The sequence below is a fragment of the Dendropsophus ebraccatus genome, chromosome 3 (assembly GCF_027789765.1).
Source record: "Dendropsophus ebraccatus isolate aDenEbr1 chromosome 3, aDenEbr1.pat, whole genome shotgun sequence".
NCBI classification, from domain to species: domain Eukaryota; kingdom Metazoa; phylum Chordata; class Amphibia; order Anura; family Hylidae; genus Dendropsophus; species Dendropsophus ebraccatus.
This window is the reverse complement of record NC_091456.1, coordinates 119,370,284-119,391,524: the sequence shown is the minus strand read 5'-3', so window position 1 is coordinate 119,391,524 and position 21,241 is coordinate 119,370,284. Positions and strand designations below refer to the sequence as shown.

The 21,241-nt window shown below is 44.5% G+C and overlaps 2 protein-coding genes across 6 annotated transcripts in view; one reads left to right on the top strand and one right to left on the bottom strand.

The window, feature by feature from the left end:
* Positions 1-17,074, bottom strand: part of APBA3 (amyloid beta precursor protein binding family A member 3) — a 189,119-nt gene extending 172,045 nt beyond the window's left edge. For 3 of the 5 annotated variants that reach the window (XM_069962572.1, XM_069962573.1, XM_069962574.1), the window contains exons 1-2: positions 15,861-17,074; positions 14,173-14,212 (exon numbers count right to left, since the gene is read on the bottom strand). In XM_069962572.1, coding sequence (XP_069818673.1) covers positions 14,173-14,212; positions 15,861-16,880 — 1,060 coding nt within the window. In that variant the 5' untranslated portion in view covers positions 16,881-17,074. The remainder of the gene's footprint in view (positions 1-14,172; positions 14,213-15,860) is intronic. The other 2 variants (XM_069962575.1, XM_069962576.1) reach the window with 2 other exon arrangements.
* Positions 17,075-17,324: 250 nt separating this feature from the next.
* MRPL54 (mitochondrial ribosomal protein L54) overlaps positions 17,325-21,241 on the top strand; it is a 105,260-nt gene continuing 101,343 nt past the window's right edge. The window contains exon 1 of the mRNA XM_069964539.1: positions 17,325-17,442. Within this exon, the coding sequence (XP_069820640.1) occupies positions 17,355-17,442 (88 nt within the window). The 5' untranslated portion in view covers positions 17,325-17,354. The remainder of the gene's footprint in view (positions 17,443-21,241) is intronic.

Genomic DNA, 21,241 nt, shown 5'->3' with positions numbered 1-21,241 from the left:
ATATGTTGACTGGCTGTTAAGACCCCTGCTCCAAGGTATTCCCACCTATCTACGAGATACTACTGGGCTATTAATTGAATTGCAAGACATTTGTTGGCAGCCTGAGTATAAATTAGTATCGTTAGATAGAGAGTTTGTATACTTGTATCCCACATAACATTGGGTTGGAGGCAGTTCAGGGAATTTGTAAATGCAACCGAAAAATTTCAAACATTCAGTAACTTTGTATGTGATTCTCTGGATTTTATCTCCTTCATATGAAGGAGACTGGTATAAACAGTTGGTTGGTATGGCCATGGGGACTCCTGTGTCATGCACATATGCAAATTTATTTTTAGCAGTTTTTGAACGTCGGTTTATTTTTTCCATGAATAATTCTTTTTGAAAATTAATTAAAAAAAAAATCTGATTCATGGATGACGTGACTTTATCGACCATCTGAACCAACATAACAACATAAACATGTTATTTACAGGTGTTTTTTGGGGATCAGTCTCTAGTTTTTCTGGATGTACAAATCTATATCGATAATAAGGGTACAAACCCACACACCGTATACGCAGCAGATACGCAACAAATATGCAGCAGATTTGATGGTGCAGATTTGATGCTGTGTTCAGTTATTTAGATCTAATCTGCTGCGCATTTGCTGTGTATTTGCTGCGTATCGCAGCAGTAAATGTGCTGCGTATATGGTGTGTGGGTTTATACCCTAACACTATTTGCACTAAAGATTATCGAAAGCCAACGGCTAGTAACACATTCCTCCATTACAGGACTTCACACCCAGCGAAAGTAAATGAAGCAATTCCATATGTTCAGCTTCTCTGATTAAAACGTATTAATAGCAGTAACGACACACATCAAGCGCAAGCGAAGGACCTAAAGACTAGATTGTCCCAACGAGGTTATCCTCCTAATGTTTTAGAGAAAGCAGAAAAAAAGAGCAGAAGGTGTTTCTAGTGAGATACGTTGAAAGTAAGAAAAAAACCCATCAAAATAGAACTTCCACTAGTAAGAATAACACCAGGTTTTGCTTTACCTTTGATAATTCTCCAATGAATGATCGCCTCAAGAGAGCCATACATAAATTTTGTTATGTTTTTGAGAGCGATGAAACATTGAAAAAAAGAGCTTGCAATAAACCACTAATCACATTCAGGGAAAATATGTCACGACAGGAGATAAACTTGTGTCACACAGTCCAAACAAAGGAAATTCCAGACTTGGTTACCAAATCTTATGGTGGGAAACAAAAAATGTCTGCATTGTGCGCATTGCCAGTCCAATGAAGCACTGCAGAATATAGATAACTTTGGTCTGGATTGGACTTTTTGATCGCTTTTTATGAATTTTTACAAATATTTTTCGCAAACACTCACAATTTTATAATGTTATACCTTAATAGTTCAACCAATTACAAACATAGCAGGGTAATTTTTAATTTTTATTATGGGAGTTTTTTCTTTTAATTCAACAAAATGTTATTTTCTGTTTACATATATTTTTAGCTCCCATAGGAGACTACGATACAATACTTTGATTCCTTATGCTGATCATAGCTTTCTTATGAGAAAGCTATTGTCAATATTATCTGCAATCAACTGATCAGTCGATCGCACCACAAAGACCACACATGGGCAGCTGAGTCTTACGGCCTGGACAGAAGGAGGGGATTGGACAATGGAACCCCATAAAACCCCATAATTCGCCACTGGACCACCAGGTGATGCATTTAAAGCCACTTTGAGACAGTTTCCGGAATTAACAAATGGTCTATAAAAGTTTATATATATATATATATATATATATATATATATATATATATATATATATACATACATACATACACAAACACATACACACACACACACATACAGTGGTACCTTGATTTAAGAGTAACTTGGTTTAAGAGCATTGCTTTGGTTTAAGAGCTCCCTGTACTGGGTGGGAGGGGCATGGTCTGCATAGCTGGGTCTACAGCAATGTACTCTGACCCAGGAAGTCTCCCTCACCTTCCAAATCATGGCAGATCCACTTCAGGCTGGGGCTTGCATCAGGGGACAGGACTGTGGAGGTAAAATCTCTTCATAGCAAGGACCCCCCTCTCTCCTTGGACAGAGACTGCTGCTATACTGTGCCCACATCTGCCCTGCTCATTCCTTCATGCTCCCTGCAGTCTGTCAGCCCTTGTGTTTCTCATCCTCACTATTATTGTACTGTAACTCTATATATATTGTACTATAATATCGCATATTCTGCTGTTTCTCAATGTTTGTTTCATTTGTTTTACATGTTTTTGTCTGTATCTCACTGTATCTCACTGTAAGTTATCTGACAAAACCAGCAGAAGGAAGCCATGTGTAATGTGAAGTAGTATCCTCACATTGGGCGGCGCAGGGGACAACAAATATAGCAGAGAGGGTTGTGTACGGCTGTATTATCTACACCTGTCATAACCTACTGTAAGTAACACCGTAAAGTGCCTGTCTGCATAGTCTGTCATCTTCCTGCCTGTTTCAGGGAATGTAAGTGGACGTCATCCACCTGCCACAGGTGGCCTATATAGGTATGTCCTTGTCTGTATTGATGTCTTCTTCACAGGTCAGCCAAAGCTATGGGAGAGAACAAAGCCAATGTCTGAGGTTATACGAGTGGCCTTAAACTGTAACTGAGGCCAAGAGTCCAAGTGTCCGTAAAGAGGCCTGTCAGTCAAAAGATAGGTTTAAGTTTAAAGGATCCATACCAATGCTACTATTACGAAAAGGACATATTCACACGTGCGAAACCAGTCCGGGTCAAAGCCTTCAGTGGAAATACGTCTGACAATAAATAACCAACACCGCACTACTAGAGTAGTATATCAGTCCATGCACATCCAGCGGATTCCACTAAATCCCATATACAACAGCAATACTTATAGTAAGATGTGTCTAATGTGCGAGAAATACCTTTAAAGTTGCAGCTTTTCAGTGTTCACTCCACGGGATCAAGGAGAATACTCACACAGATGCGAACTTTTGCGTAAATTTATTTTTCATTACATCGGTATCTCGTACAGGACTAAATCCAATGCTCACAGGCTGGCGTGTTCCACTCTCAGTCCAAACCATCCAACCTCGCGGCGGACGTTTCGGAGGACAGGCTCCTCCTTCCTCATTGTCGCATGAGGAAGGAGGAGCCTGTCCTCCGAAACGTCCGCCGCGAGGTTGGATGGTTTGGACTGAGAGTGGAACACGCCAGCCTGTGAGCATTGGATTTAGTCCTGTACGAGATACCGATGTAATGAAAAATAAATTTACGCAAAAGTTCGCATCTGTGTGAGTATTCTCCTTGATCCCGTGGAGTGAACACTGAAAAGCTGCAACTTTAAAGGTATTTCTCGCACATTAGACACATCTTACTATAAGTATTACTATTACGAAAAGGATCATATGATATATATTATTCTCATAAAAAGGCTTTGAAACCTTAGGTGATGTATCGTTTACACTTTGCTTTTATTTCTATGGTGGTTATTTTATGTATAATATGTGATGATCTCAGTGAGACAAGAGACAATTCAATAGGATCCAAATATTACATTGGTAATAAGCGCCCAGTTACTTCATATTATTGGTCTATGTATTATACTATATGATTATGTACAGGAAGAGATGTGACCATGTGACCAGTTATTAGTCCTGTGTGATCTAATCATAAAGACGTTTTCTAGGTACAAAATGAAGTAAAAAGACTAAAAAGAAGTGGAAATTTTGAGAATCCCTTACTGAAGAGTGTGAATTCACTATCTGGTTATTATAAGTGAATCTAGTGGTTACATAGTAGGTCACATTGTGGAGATTTTATTGCATTTACCTGTTATGCTATTTTTGGTTTATGTAGCAATGAACTTTTCATTTTTGCTTTTGCCATGAGATAAGATTTGCTCACATCAAAACTTTTCTTTTTCAGAAACTTTTTAAAGTTAGTTGTTGTGACTTTCCAATACCCACATGATGCCGAAGTGGTAGAGTCCTTGTTATAGAGTCAAGTCTGTTATATGCAGTGGAGAACTTATTGTCTGATCACTCAGTGTCACAGGGAGACGTAGGAGTGACAGGAGACTAGTTAGGTTCGGGACGGAGGATTGTCTTACCTTTAAAGCAGTCCTACAGTAAAGGGACCTAGAGAAGGGGGCTACATCTGTAGTCAAGATTAGGGACAAATCTTAGGGACAGGAGTGATAAGACAATAAGGTTTCATTATTTTGATAAAATCCGGAGAGGTCCAATATATACATATATTAGTTTGGGTATTGATAATAAGCTTTTATTTGTTTTGTTGTAACTAAGCTGTATATTGATGTATACTGTACGGACTCAGCCATTGTTTAGTATTATCTTTCGGTTATTGCAGATCTACCTACCTACTTTAACTTTCAATAAAACGTATGGTACTATTTTTGTCTATCCTATGGTGATGCCCATAAACTAATGGGAGTCCTTCAGGGTCTCTTCCAGGTGGTCTTATGCAAAATACTGATCTGTTTGCCAGTAAAACTTTTTATGTGTATTCTCTCTCATATAAAACCTCGACAAACAAAAAGAAGGTCTACCATCATATAGGTGACTAATGTGATTATGTTTCTTTCTCTTATCGGTTCTCTTGAATCTGTGTCGCCTGGACATTTCTGGAGGTTGGATGCTGGACAAGTACTTGGAGGATGGGTTCACCCTATGGAGAAGATGTGACCCCTGAGCAACCTGCGGCTCAGACAGTATCTTTGGAACCTCTGGCTATGTACCAACCACAGTGATTCCAGTCCAAGGCTTCACGGATGTCAAATGGGGGACTGATAAGGCCAGGTATTGGGATTTTACCTACCTGCACCGTACCTATATGACTACACATATAGATATAGGCCTCTTGCTTAGAAGCTCCAGCACATTAGAGAGTCCCTGATAGGGTTAACGTATAGTTGGGACATTTCTTACCTTGGAAAACTTCTGATATGGACACTAGAAAGAATGTTTTGCGTCAAGAACTATTTCACTCAGAGACATCTGTATCAGCGTTCAAGGACATTCTCGGAGGAAAGTTGACTGTCTGTTACAGTGGGAATAATGTGAAAGTATCATTGCAAAGAATGTATTGTTCTAACCTTTTTGACCTTTTTGAATAATAATAATGAATACTAATACAGATGCCATTGCGCATGACTGAATATCTAAATCACTAGCACCGCCTCATCTATGCCTTATTAGCATTTGTTAACACCCTATATTTTATCTGACTATAAAATGTGCTTACCATAATAAAACTTGGGCCATTTTATCCAGGCTTATAATCATGATACAATGTCTTGTCTGTGTCCGTGATTTATAAGTGACGAGTTGGTAATACTGCAGGTTACAACTCTAAATATATTTAAAAACCATCCTGTACCTGGGTTTTTGACTTCTTCTCCATAGAGAGGGGTCAACATCTAAATTTAACCTTAACAACAGCGACCCTTATGTGGACTTAATGGCCATTTGGGAGGAAGCCAAACTACCTCAAGTCATCCTCATTTCCCCCTATTGGCCCAAGTGTATATGGTTCACAACAGTGATGATCCTGTCTGAGGTGATCTTTAAGAACCCTGCTCAGATTCCCCAGCTACTGGATGAAGGTACTGTCATCATTACTGCATACTGGCATGGTGCCTGAATGTCCAGGGGCATGTTCAGGAGATTTCCGCAGATTCCTCAGATAATAACTCAGGAGGAATCTTTATCCGTGGGATGGGAAACTCTCCAGACGTCCACCAAGTTATGGAGGCTCAAGACCGATTGAGCAAGCCTGATTTCAGACCGTGGCACCGCTGTCCTGCCCGAGGAGGTGTCCATGGAAGGATCCATGACCATGTTAAAGTCTCCTCCGATCACCAACAACCCCTCACTGAACGTAGAAATTGACCGTAGTATAGACCGGAGGGTGGACCCTTGTTTGGAGTTAGGTAAGTAGATGTTGCCTATGGTGTAAATGCAGTTCTGAATTTCCAATTTAACAAACACAAATCTCCCCTTAGGGCAAATCAAGGAATCTATGAGTCTGTGTGGGAGAGATTTATGGACCGCCATGGACACCCCTTTGGACTTTGATATAAGATTGGTGCTATGTACCCACTCGTTGTAGTAATTTAGGCGCATGTGAGGCGTGTGGCCTGTCTTAAAGTGAGTCTCTTGCAATAGCAACACTTGTACTTTCTGTCTATGCATAGAATATAGGATTTGGGAATGTTTCTGTGGGACGTTAAACCCTCTGACATTGAGGGAGGCCAGTTTAACTCCTGACCCTGACATTCTCTCACCGTCTCTCCCCGAGCCCAAAGGGCAAGAGGAAATGGGGAGGGATAGAGGGGGGTGGGGGGGGAGAGAGAGTAGCAAGAGTAAAGGCCCTATTCCACCAACAGATCTGACGACAGATTATATGCCAAAGATTTGAAGCCAAACCCAGGAACAGACTATAAACAGAGATCAGGTCATAAAGGAAAGACTGCATTTCTCCTCTTTTCAAATCCACTCCTGGATTTGGCTTCAAATCTTTGGCAGATAATCTGTCGTCAGATCTGTTGGTGGAATAGGGCCTTAGGCCATGTCTGATTCATGACTCCCTGCAGTTTACAGAATGGAATTTGATAGGACCCTGTTAGCCACTCTATTCTACCACTCTCTCTCTGCAATAAATTTTTACATTTCTCCTGGGTTTTTTTAAGTCCCTGTATCAGCTCTCTCTGTGATCCTTAACAGAAGATTATTGCGAAATGGGCTCATACAAAGATTTATCAAGGCCACCCAAAGAATTAGGCATACTATCACAGATGCAGCTCAGTAGCAGGATTTAAAATATACAGAAAACCCACCAAACACGCCCACTGGGGGGGGGGGGGGAGAAGAAAGGGGTAAACAATCAGTTCAGTACATAAGTATAGGTTATGTTAGACAGACAATGAAAGCTATTCAGATGTGGGATAGTGGTCTGCATTGCGATAATGTATAGGGACATACCACAGTCTTGGAGTTCAAAGGGCACAGGACCCGGGGGGGAAGCGAGGCTACTGAAGAGAAGGAACGATAAAAGTGCTTTATGCTGGTAATAGTGGGAGAGGCAATCAGGCTGTCAATATGTAGGCAACACAGAAAACAGCATTGGACAATCTATATGTCTAATGATATCAGAAAGGGGATCCAGGAATAGGAAGCTGGACTTATGTGGCTAGGGGGCACCAGGTCATTCCACAAGTGTGGTCCCAGTGAGAGTGGCAGCTGGTTCCCAAGAAACAGACAGTTGGTGCAAGGCACCAGCTTTCTCCTCCATTTTGTTCATGAATAATCTCTGCTGCCCGGCCTCCTGCTTGCTCATGCTGTCAGTGTCTGTGAGTGTTGATTTCAGTCATAAAATGCCTACAGAGGTCAGATCTGGAATCAGATATAGTTGAATTTCCAATCCTAACTGTGCTCTACCTGGGAGCTAGGGGTAAATCACCTGTCTATGAACCAACAAGTTTCTTTCCTGGGTTCGATTCCCCTGATAGAGATGAAATAGGCATCTATTTTTTTTATTTTTTCTTATTGTATTATTTTTAAAAGTGCATTTCCAATTAAGTTACTTTACTTTAGAAGTCATGTTACTTCTAAAAAATACATCTATATAAAATAATTCTTCAACTGTGGCACCAGAGCAGTAATATACCTAGCAACCTGTCCCTCTTCAGTTCAGTACGTAGGCAAGACCATGAGGGAGTTACGGAAAAGGGACCTGGAACATTTGACTGATGTGAGGAACCAAAGAGACACCCCCTTGGCATCTAGTAATGTGTTTGGCAAGGAGGGGGGAGGGAAGAATCACTAAAAATGACACATTTACAGACATAGAACACATCCCTACCTTTTTTAGAGGGGGAGATTTTGACAGGACCCCGTTAGGCTCCGTTCACATGAAGTAAATCTGGCAGAATTCCGCTGCGCCTCCGTGTCATACTGGTATTCTATGGGAGGCTCGCACGCCAACCCTCTCCTTGCTGAAGAATGGACATGTCAATTCTTCAGCGCAGAGAGAGGAGGCGTGAGAGCCTCCCATAGACTACTAGTATGTCACAGAGGCTGGCTGGACTCTTCAAGTTTTACTGTGTGAACGGAGCCTCACAGAAGGAAGTTAGGTGGATATTTATGCTATGGACAACTATTCCCGTTTCATCTAGTACTAGAGCTAAAACTAGTTATATATTCCTCTCTATTATGTCCTACTGCTTATTGCCAGTCATCCCCTGGTGGTAAATTTTTTGGCAGGTAGGAAAGGTCTTAGTAGACTCATACCAGATAGATCCATCAGGTTGAGATTGAGTATATCTATATCATAAAAATTGAAAGTCTGTCTGTCTGTCTGTCTATCTGTCCCCTATAGACTTCCAAAGCCTGAACCGTTTGACCCCAAATTTGGCCCACAGATACATTGGGTGCCTGGGCAGGTTAGAGTGAAGGTCCCGTCCTTTCCAGATGTACAGGAGGGGAGGGGGAAGGGAAGAGCGCCCCATAGTAATGAATGGGAAAATGTCCACACTGCACACACAGGTGATATTATTAGCTGCAGCTCTGCTCAGAAGAAATGTCAGTTGGGAGCCTTAGCAACCAATAGGATTACTACTTTCATTTTCACAGGGAGCTGTGGTTGCTAAGGCCAGCTGCCTCACAACATCCACAGAAATAACTGGTAGACCCCCTACTCCATCTATACAGTACATGTATACAGGGCCCCCTACTTCATCTATACAGTACAAGTATACAAGTATACAGGGCAGTATTACCAGCTGCTGCTGCCCTGAGTGCTAAACCTGAAGATGCCCCATCCTCACTCACCAATTAGCATCAGGATAGGTAGATTGGTAGATAATAGCTCCAGACGTCACATTTAACACCGCCACACCAGGCCTGACCAATACCGCCAAACCAGACCTGACCAATACCGCCTTACTGTGACTGGATAACACCGCCACACCAGACCTGACCAATACAACAATACTGTGAATGGATAACACTGCCATACAAGACTTGACCAATACCGCCATACTATAACTGGATAACACTGTCATACCAGACCTGACCAATACCGCCATACTGTGACTGAATAACACCGCTATACCAGACCTGGCCAATACCGTCATACTGTGACTGGATAACACCGCTATACCAGACCTGACCAATACCGCCACACTGTGACTGGATATCACCGCCATACCAGACCTGACCAATACCGCCATACTGTGACTGGATAACACTGTCATACCAGACCTGACCAATACCGCCATACTGTGACTGGATAACACCGCTATACCAGACCTGGCCAATACCGTCATACTGTGACTGGATAACACCGCTATACCAGACCTGACCAATACCGCCACACTGTGACTGGATATCACCGCCATACCAGACCTGACCAATACCGCCATACTGTGACTGGATAACACTGTCATACCAGACCTGACCAATACCGCCATACTGTGACTGGATAACACCGCTATACCAGACCTGGCCAATAACGCCATACTGTGACTGGATAACACCGCTTTACCAGGCCTGACCAATACCGCCAAACTGTGACTGGATAACACCACCATACAAGATGTGACCAATACCGCCATACTGTGACTGGATAACACCACTATACCAGACCTGACCAATACCGCCACACAGTGATTGGATAACACCGCCATACCAGACCTGACCAATACTGCCATACTGTGACTGGATAACACCGCTTTACCAGACCTGACCAATACTGCCATAATGTGACTGGATAACACCACCATACAAGACGTGACCAATACCGCCATACTGTGACTGGATAACACCACTATACCAGACCTGACCAATACCGCCACACAGTGATTGGATAACACCACCATACCAGACCTGACCAATACTGCCATACTGTGACTGGAAACCGCCGCTATACCAGACCTGACCAATACTGCATTAATGTGACTGGATAACACCGCTATACCAGACCTGACCAATACTGCCATACCCCCCTCAAAAAGACACCAGATTTTCTGTCAAGTCTGAACGGGAGGTGGAAGACTAGAAATATAAAATAAAGTTGTTTCCTTTTCCCTGCTCCCTGGTACTGCCCCTCTCCAAGGTGCTTCCCTAGGCACCAGACCATGGGTGCCTAATGGTAAATACGACCCTGCTAAATACTGGACACTACAGGTATACAGGACCCCAAAACTATACACTACTGGTGCATGGGACCTCCACCACCTACAGTATATACTACATGTATACAGGACCCTCGAACTATGCACTACAGGAATACAGGACCCCCAAACTATATACTGTCGTGGCAGGGAGGTATGGGGTAATTAGGGTAATTTATACTACAGGTATACAAGACCTCCACCAACTATACATTACAGGTATACAGCACCTTCACCAACTATATACTACAGGTATATAGGACCCCCGAAATATTCAGTACAGGTATACAGGACATTCACCAACTATACACTGCAGGTATACAGGACTTCCCAAACTATATAGTATATGTATACAGCCCCCCCCCCCCGACTATACACTACTGGTATACAGGACCCCCCTCAACTGTACACTACACTAATTCCACTGATTAACTCAGATGAAACAATACCTTTTCAAAGATTGCAGTTTCCTGTTAAGCACCATTTGCAATGACAATAAACAAGACCGATCACTGCAGGTAGCGCATAAATCTGGATTCTGCATGGACAATTGTGTGTTGCTGCTCAAGAGTTTGATCAGGTAAAAAACTTTATGTCTATGCACCTGGCAATAGCACTGCCAATGTTGTATATAACCAGGCTCTTTATATAACACTGCCAATGTTGTATATAACCAGGCTGTAAATAACACTAAAAATCTTGCATACCACCAGGCTATGTATATAACACTGCCAATGTTGTATATAACCAGGCAGTAAATAACACTGCCAATGTTGTATATAACCAGGCAGTAAATAACACTGCCAATGTTGTATGAAACCAGGCTCTGTATATAACACTGCCAATGTTGTATAAAACCAAGCTCTGTATAAAGTCTGATCACATGACATCTCAGTTTGGCTATTAGGTATTCAGGATGTTTAAAGTTTTTAGTTTATTTCTAATGTGTATAAGCTACAATTTACATAAACAGTGCAGAACTGTCAGGTATGAAGGGCTACTGGCGATTTCCCCTTAAACAAAAATAAAAAAACCCAAAGACATAGATTTGCCTCCTGGGCACCTTAGAACAAATCTAATTAACACACTGACACTTTATACCCGGGCAGCGCGGGGTACATTTTCTAGTAGAGAATAATAGACTCCTGTGTGGGGCCCCTCCTTCTTAGGACTCTCTCTCCACCTAGGGATAGGGCATAAACTAAGGGCTGTCTAAGGTGTAATTAATCCCTAGACGCCTTTGCCTATAAGCCTTGTATTCACATATGTCCCCTTTCATGCCCCATCTTCTATTAAAGCTCATCATGTACTTTTTGTCTGTACTAGCTCCTATGCATGCCAGCCTTCGACTTTGCAATGTCTATTGTTGCAGTATGTATCATTGCCATCAACATTTGTGTCGGCTTAAAGCCCTGCAGTTCATTATTATAAAACACCAGAAAATGTACCCGGCATTGCCTGGGTATAAAGTAAAAAGAAAGTATAAAGAAAAAAAACTTACACCTCAGGACCAACTGCAGCAAGAAAGATGGGTCGATAACACTGTATCCAAATGTAAGCTAAGAGTCGGGGGGAGGGGAAATTACATTTTTGCCATGGTGTTTTTTCAGGGCAGTCTGGCATTTTTTAGTCTTTTTTACTTTTTTAATGTAGTGGGCCCTGAATTTAGTGTTTTTCCCCAGAAACTATGAAGTTTTGTACCCTGAGCACAGTCAAATAGAAAACAGTTCCTCGGGAATACCCTTTAAACTGCAAGTGAAGGTACAGCTCAGTGAGTGAGTCTATACTATATGTCAAGTATTGAGAAGGGGTTAAGTAAGTCTGTAGAGGACAAGTCAATTCTTTTGGCGGATGTCGGAATCCGCCTGACCATAGAATGGAGTCTATGGCACAGGTAGAGATGCGCTCAGGCGCAAGCAGCGTGATCCGCCCGTATTCCTCAGTGTAAACCTACTCTGCGAATAAAATTCTGACCCTGGCCACATGGAAAACAGAAATACAGTGTATGATTAGTGTCCTGACTATTGGGAAGGATGTAGTTAACACACTGACAGCTTTTATCTGTACTATTCCCGGGAAGTTTCCTCTTCTATTCCTCTTCCCTCCTCCTCTCCATGTATGCTTTGAGCTGGTAACTCAACGTTTCATTGTAGCAGACCAGACAGGAGCAATCTATTAGCTCTTATGTACTGTGGGCTGCCATAGAGCAACTTTATATGTGTCGTGTAGGGAGACATTGTAGAGATGCTATTGCAAATGGCAGCCCCCAGTGCAGAACATAATTATTACTTTTACAAAATAGCATTTAAAGTTAACTATTTTTCAAGACATTAAATAAAAAAAAATATATAAAAAAATGAAAAATTGAGACACATTTACTTTAAAGGACAACTCCGGCGAAATTTTTTTTTGGCTTATTTAACACACATTACAAAGTTATATAACTTTGTAATGTGGTTAAATACCCGGTCTGGCCCCCTTCCCCCACTTTCCGACCCCCGACCCCCCACCCCCGAAGTTAAAGAATATATACATTACCTATTACGGTCGTCACGGTCCTCTTCTCTGGTGTCGGGTGATGTCAGAGCTGGGGGCGGTCCGGGTCTTCTTCCTCCTCGGCGTCTTCATTGAGAGTGAATGGGAGAGAAAAGGCTGCTGGTGCACATGCGCACCAGCAGCCTTTGCATTGGCTGGAGCACATCACATGGCTTCCAGCTTGCTCAGCCCTGATTGGCTGAGCTTGCTGGAAGCCATGTGATGCGCTCCAGCCAATGAAAAGGCTGCCGGTGCGCAAGCGCGCTGGCAGCCTTTTCTCTCTCATGGACCCGGAAGAAGGAGACATCGCTGGACGGCGGACGCAGGTGACGGTGAGGCGGACGGCGGCCGAATGGAGTGGCGATCGTCACCGGAGGGATGGTGAGTATGGTGTCTGTGTTTTCTTTTTTTGGGGGGGGTCCCGCCGGAGTTGTCCTTTAAGGGTGGGTTCATACAACGAAATTGCAGCGGATTTAACGCTGCGATTCCTGTACTGTCAGTTTGAATATGAGTGCATACTCGCAGCAGAATTTTCATCATGCTGCAATTTTGTAAACGCAGCCCCCCTAACCTGGTGAATACATAACAGGTCCACGATCCAGCTTGCTTCTGGGGTTCCCGGCATCCTGATAGGGACCGGTAATGTATTCACCGGGCCCCTGCGAGTTAATGGGGTGCCGTTTACATACTCTCAGCAGGAAGACAATTCTGCTGTGAGTATGTAGTCCTAATCTGCCTGACAGTACAGGAATCGCAGCAGAATTTGCAATTACGTTCTGTGTCAACCCACTCATAGTCATACGCCGCAGATTCTGTTGCAGAAATTTCTACAGTAGAAAATCAGTTCCATCTGATTGAAGAGATATTTCAAGCAAAGGGTATTTTTTTAGAAAATGGCTGGGGATGGACTGTTTTAACATAATAAAGCAAACTTACCCTGGTTCCAGCACTGCAGCACTGCTGGTCTGACCCCAGGTTCGGCTGTGACATTGCAGACCCGCACAGGCAATCAGCGTCTGCAGTGGAGTCTCCCCTCAGACACTGATCGGCTGGGCGGGCCTCCAACCCCACTGCTCCAACACCTGTAAGAGGCTGAACCAGGATTGTTGCAGCAGAAATTGCGGCACTGGAACCAGAGAGATAAGTTTGCTTTGCTATGTTAGGGTCCTTTTACACAGAAAGATTATCTGAAAAATTATCTGCCAAAGATTTGAAGCCAAAGCCAGGAATGGATTTGAAAAGAGGGGAAATCTTTGAGATTTTTGTCACATTAAGGTGACAGGGACAGACACAGACATTTCTGCAACAAAACTTACATTCCTGCCATGGAAAAAAAAATATATCATGTGATCATGCCCTTCGGAAATTTTACATGGCATTAACACTGGGCAGTATACTTCAATTGTCATATGTACCTTGTGGTGAAGCTGGATAATTTTGAGATGGTGGCAATATCTGTGGAAAAAGAAAATTGTAGAGTAAGAGGAAAAAAAACATAAAAAATGATCCCAGCAGTAAAAAAATATATAAATAAATAAAAGTAAACCTACCTAGACAATAAAATAATTTGAGATAGACTGCCAGTTCTAAAGTAAGAACTCCCACAGAACAGTCAAAGGTGTTATCCAGGGTTGATAAAACATAGCCACTTTTTTCCAGAGACAGCACCACTCATCAGTTCAGGTGTGGTTTGTTAAAGTGACTGTACCACCAGGCCCAGGCAGAAGCACTGGAGGAGGGCCGACCCACCCTTAGTGGGAGGAAACCCTAGCCCCTCTATAATACGGTTCCATTGATTCTAATGGAGTCATGTCATGGAGGGGCTAGGGTTTCTTCCCTCTAAGGGTGGGTTGGCCTGCCTCCAGTGCTTTAGCCTGGGCCTGGTGGTACAGTCCCTTTAAGGGGCCTATTCCACAGGAGCGATAATCGGCCAAATCGGCCCCATTCGGACGATTTTCGCTCCGTAGAAAAAAGAGGATGATCAGCCGATGATCGTGTCATCGGCTGATCGTTCATTTAGGTTCAGACCCAAAATCGTTGTTCACCACCAGCGCATCGCTACGGTTGAATAGTCGTGTGCGGTGGCGACCGACGATTTCAGCAGAACCATACATTACCTGTTCGGGCCACAGGTCTCCTACTCCCGGTCCCGCGCGGCGGCTTCGGAGCGGGGCTGTTTGAACTGACAGACCGCCAAGCCAGTGATTGGGTGAGCGGTCTGTCAGTTCAGACAGCCCCGCTCCGAAGCTGCTGCGGCTCGCGGGACCAGGAGAAGAGGACCTGCGGCCCGGACAGGTAATGTATGAAGCAAGAGCTGCAAGGACATCGGTAACGATGTCCCTGCAGCCCTTGTTTCATGATCATCGGGGCCATTGAATAGGCCCAGTAAACGAGCGCCACTCTAGCAGATCTGCGCTCGTTTACGTCGTTGCTCGTCCCGTGGAATAGGGCCCTAAGTCCTGAATTGAATGTGGAGTCAGTAAATTCTTGTACTGTACCCTTTGCCTGCCAATTCAGCTGTATAACATTCAACTGGCATAATATTGTCAGACAACATTCTGTGGGGCAGAATTTAAAAAAAGGCATATCATCGGTGCATTTTTGCTCCCATATGATGCTTGCAGATCTTGCCCCAGCCTTGGGTATTATGACACAATCAAACTTCAGCACCAGTCCAGGTTCAAATTACACTAATGTAAAACAGGCCCCAAAAGGTGAGTTACCATCAACGACAACTAGAATTCACTGATGCTTTGCAGAACATATTGTACATATAGTGCATGCCTATGGAACACTTCAATAGTGCATACGAGTAAAGATACACCAGAAAAACCAAGACTGACACAAAGCTGTTCATACAGTTCATCATAAACGTGCACAGTCAGATTGTAATTTAACTGTTTACACTAGCCCACAGCGAATGCTTACATGATACATGTTCTGGGATGACTAGCTCCAATAAATGTGAACTGGGCAGTTATGCAATGTCTATGCATCCCTTCCTGTTTTATTGAAGTGTTCCAGTGGTGCAATACTGTACCACAGCTGTAATGGGTGTGTAAGTGGTTGTTTTTCCACTGCCACTACAAGAAACTCCTCTCACCTCCTGGACAGTATGCTGGTTGAGCTGAGGCTCTGGATCCATCAACCTACATGAAAAGTTTTCACCGCTGAGACTAAATAATGAAGAGGACTCCTCTTCCTCCTGCCCCACAGTCCCTGAGTTCTGCTCACTGCTACCTAAAACCTCCAGCCTGGCAAGGGGCAACCCTACATCCCCAGCTGATAATGTGCCCTCCTCAGACTGAAAGAGGGTAAACAGGCAATCTTTGTCATTTTGTGTTAGAAATAGTCCATGGCTGCCAGCTAGTGTTGTGCTGGACTCTGAAAATCGCCTCAGCGTGTTTGTGAGCCCCTTCCCCATGGCAATGTGCAGTAGGCAAGGCTGGCAGTTATGGGGAGGCTCTCCAGAGGATGCTTCCTCTTGGCAGCGGTTGTAGGGGTAAGTAGACAACTCGCTCAAAAGCTCCTGCATGTGAAAAGCACCATCCAGAGGTGCCTCCATGCCCATTACCTCCAGAGGTGCCTCCATGCCCATTACCTCCAGAGGTGCCTCCATGCCCATTACCTCCAGAGGTGCCTCCATGCCCATTACCTCCAGAGGTGCCTCCATGCCCATTACCTCCAGAGGTGCCTCCATGCCCATTACCTCCAGAGGACGTCTAGTGTCCATGCCTGGACAGCGGTCAACCGGTGGGGAGGCTCTACACGTGTTGACCTCCCCCATTGTGCCCTGGTTAGCAGGATGGCCACATTCTTCAATGCTGGTGGCAATCATGAGGAAGGCACTCTCCTGAGCGGCTGTGCCCAGCTGCGTGTTCATACCCATCACCTCCAAAGGAGGTCTAGTGTCCATGTCTGAACAACTCTCAACACGTGGGTGCGCTCCACTCTCAGTTTCTATGGAGCCCTGGTCGGCAGTACCGCTGTTCTTCCCAGGGCTTGTGTGAGCCAATGGTTCCTGAATGTCTAGATCCTTCTGAGGAGCCTCACTATTGTTCCCCGAGAAATAAGTGGGACCCTGGGGAGTCTGACTCTGGAAGCCCATCCTGTTTTCCATCATTTCCTTGCAGGGTAAACGGAGGCAACCCAAAGCCCTGCGGTCAGACTAGGCACCAGTCTGCTTCTGGTATGCTCAACGCCGTATCACACGTACTGACCCTGCCATTCTACCTCCCACTGTGCCTTCCTGTTGCTTATGGTGTGTAACCTCTGACCCTGCTACAATTCCCCAGCTCTGCTCAACTTCCTTCCACAGTAACTTGCGGGTACCGGGGTTTTACCAAAGAATAGGGAATGCTGGGAAGTGTAGTTCTCGTCCGGGAGCGTTGTTACAGTTCTAGAATGGAAGCTGGAGTTTTATTAACACATTTACTATGGCAAGCAGGAAGCGGACTAGAGAACACACGTCTAGTTTAGTTAAGGGAATTTGTAGAAAGCTTAGTCACGTAAAGGTGAAGCGTCCACTGCAGAAAGGACTACAGTTCCCGTGGTGCCGTGCGGCAGTAAGTGCACCGGAACTCACAGCACGTGAGTGATGGCCGGCAGAGCCGCTCTGAAAGCTGTGGGCACAATTATCAGCCGGCCTAGGGTAGTGCAGCTACGGGGTTATGCCAAGAAGCCGGGTGAGTGGATGTTACGTATTGGCCACATCGCTGGCTGCTTTTAAGTTCAGCGTTAGCGTTCGACACTCACGGCTTCTAACAATGGCCGCGTGCGTCACCTCACCTTGATGTCATCTTTTCTGCATCTTGGCATTGTGTTACGTCCCTCCTGAGATCTATGCTTACTGAAATCCTCTTGGCATCATGCACCTCTAAAGGAGTGAAAAGATGGAGAGACAGGCTCAAAAGAATGAACATTTATCACCAACGGGCAAAGATGTAATATTAAGAGCTGATGTGTTATGTGGTTTATAAACCGGTATGAACAGGTTTTCATGATAAAAAAATAGATTTGCACATAATGCTTTTATTTGTACAGCGCTAACGGATTCCGCAGCATTTTACATAGTTTGTTAAAGGAGAAGTTCAGCCAAAAGTATTTTTTGATATGTTATTACTTATGGAAAGTTAGACAAATTTCTAATGTGCATTAATTATGGGAAATGCACATATACTTCTATTTCCCTTAAAGGACAAGTGCCATGAAAAACTTTTCCCCAGTAATTGAAGCACATTACAAAGTTATATAACTGTAATATGCTTCAATCACCTATCTGCCAGTCATCGGCAGGAGGGCTGCTCTAGGCCCTGTTACAGCAGTCACAGAGTGCAAAAACACTCCACATCCCCCGCAACAGTGAGAGGCAGGAGCGGGCGGCTATTTAAACTTGCCGCCGTGCTCCTGCTCCAATCAGCTGCGGGGGACACCCTGTAAAGAAGTGGGGAATCCCATCATAATGATGGGATTCCCCACTTCTTTACACGGTGTCCCCGGCAGCTGAGAGGAGCAGGAGCACGGCGGCAAGTTTAAATAGCCGCCCGCTCCTGCCTCTCACTGCGGGGACAGGCTGTAAAGAAGCCGGCTCCCAGCGCTGTCCTCCTGTCTCTCCCCACCAGCCCCTCCGCCCCCCCGCCGGCCCTGAGCGCTGTACACCCCTATAGACTGCGGCGCGCCCACAGCCCCGCACACCAGCTTCTTGTTTCGCTGCTCCCCGCCGCCTCTGCAGGGTAAGAGAGAGTCTGCAGAGGCGGCGGGGAGCAGCGGGAGCAAGAAGCTGGTGAGCGGGGCTGCGGGCGCGCGGCAGTCTATAGGGGTGTACAGCGCTCCGGGGGGGCGGAGGGGCTGGTGGGGAGAGACAGGAGGACAGCGCTGGGAGCCGGCTTCTTTACAGCCTGTCCCCGAAGTGAGAGGCAGGAGCGGGCGGCTATTTAAACTTGCCGCCGTGCTCCTGCTCCTCTCAGCTGCCGGGGACACCCTGTAAAGAAGTGGGGAATCCCATCATTATGATGGGATTCCCCACTTCTTTACAGGGTGTCCCCCGCAGCTGATTGGAGCAGGAGCATGGCGGCAATTTTAAATAGCCGCCCGCTCCTGCCTCTGTGTTCCGAACACCTCTAACTGTCAGCTGAACATCATTTTTTTATAATGGAAGTCAATGGAAAAACAGATGCACACAAATGAATCCGTTTTTTTGCAATCCGTTTTTCATGCGTTTTTTGCAAAAAACGGATGCGTTAAACGGATGCTGAAAACGCAGTGTGAACCTAGCCTAACTGAGGACAAACAGATCATCCACTCACACAGAACCAGTCATACAAGGCACATCCTCCCCGCCCCGCGAGACCCTCATGAAAGGACCCGACATAGCAACAGAGCCCTAAGTGGGCCTTACATTAGTCTCCTCTAGAGATATCCAGTGGATCCATTTTTTTAAACTTTTGTGGGCACTTCCTGCTTTCATACAAAGCTTTGTATAGTGGAACATACGTGTTGACTAATCGTATCCACCTAGTCAAGGAAGGAACATCTGGGCTCTTCCATTCCATTATAATGACTTTGCGGGATGGCTTGCAGTTGTTCAGCCAATGGGAGCTGATCAAGCTGAGTCACCTGACAAGGCAGGGGAGGGGGGAGGCTAGTGTAACAGGAGAAGGAGCTGAGAAAAGAGCTTGGTGTTGACAGTAATTAGGTCTGTGTGAGTTTCTTACAATTCCTGGTGGGGGGTGGAAGGGGGAAAAGACAGGGAAGGGAGGCAGATAGGTGATTGAAGCATATTACAGAGTTATATAACTTTGTAATGTGCTTCAATTACTGGGAAAAAGTTTTTCATGGCACTTGTCCTTTAATTTAGTAGATCATGGATTGTTAGAATTCTCTCAGATACAGTGACGTCACAACGAAGGGTGTAATTCCTATGGAGTGTCCAGCAGGGGGCGCACTAAAGTTAGTGAATACCATTGACTTCTAAATATAGTGTGCCCCCTGCTGGACACTCTATGGATTCAATTGATGTGTGTGCAGGGGCGTAGCTAGGATTTACGGGGCCCCATAGCAAAAAACTATATGGCCCCCTGAATTCTGTACTCCCTCCCCAATGTATGGCCAACTCCCAAACACACACAATGATGCACACATATATATATATATATATATATATATATATATATATATATATATATATATATACACACACACTCAAAGAGGCCCCATTAACCTATATACAGATACATCACTGACATACACACATTTACACTGGAATGTGATAACACTAGTGCAGATGTTACACACCGTGAATAGACCATATACAGGTAAATCATCTCCCAAGTTTAAGGCTATGTTGACACAACATTTTTTCTGCTCTGTTTAAAATTACGGCCGTTATTTTAGACTCAAAATGACATTTAGCAGCCTGGCCTCCCCTTAGTGCTGTGACTGGTGTTTGTACATTATTCTAGTTTGGGGTTACTGATTGGACTTTGGGTGGGGCTTAATTGAAAAGTCCATTGAATTTAATAGTAAAAACTGAGAAAGAACAGTGACAAAAGAAAAATTGTGTGTGAACAACTAATAAAAAACTGTCTGCTGTTCATTTTAAAATAATGATCATTTTAATTATTTTGACGTCCACGGTAAAAATGTCTGCGCATTGGACGTTCTTCCCATTGACTTCAATGCATTGCCATTGCAGTCAGTTAAATGGCAGCAAAAACGGACATTATTTCAAATATCAAAATCTGATTTCTTTAATTTTGACGTTGTGTGAACATAGCCTAATAAGAACCAGAAATAATATCTGCTGCATTTTCTTTTAGTGGTGGGTTCTTTAATTAGCAAATCTGTCAATCACTTGAGACACTGTGAATAAGAATATGTGATATTAAAAGTTACTGTACAGTAATGGAGAGGATGGGAAACACAAGGGCAGCATGAAGGAATGAGCAGGACATATGTGGGCACATAAATGCAGCACTCTCTGTCTGGGGAGAGAGGGGTTACAGCTATGAAGAGATTACCTCCACAGTCCTGTCCCCTGATGCAAGCCCCAGCCTGAAGTGGATCTGCTATGATTTGGAAGGAGAGGGAGACTTCCTGGGTCAGAGTACAGTGCTGTAGACCCCGCTATGCAGACCATGCAGATCCTCCACTTGCCCTCCCACCCAGCTTTTAAACCAAGGTACCACTGTGTATATACACACACACACACACACACACACACACACACACACACACACACATACACACTGACATATACATATATATACCCACACACACACTTACAGCTCCCAGGCTATCCCCTCCTCCTCCTGTAGTCCGCCTGAAAGTATTGAGGACCTTTGGGTCATGTGATAAGGTCCTTCATCACTTTATTTGTGTGTACAGGGCCTGGCAGGTCCTGCTCCTCTGTCCCTTTTCTAATCGAAACAGAGGCAGGTCCTTCTCTGGGCCCCCGGGGGAGGGGGGATGCAGTAGTCCTGCAAG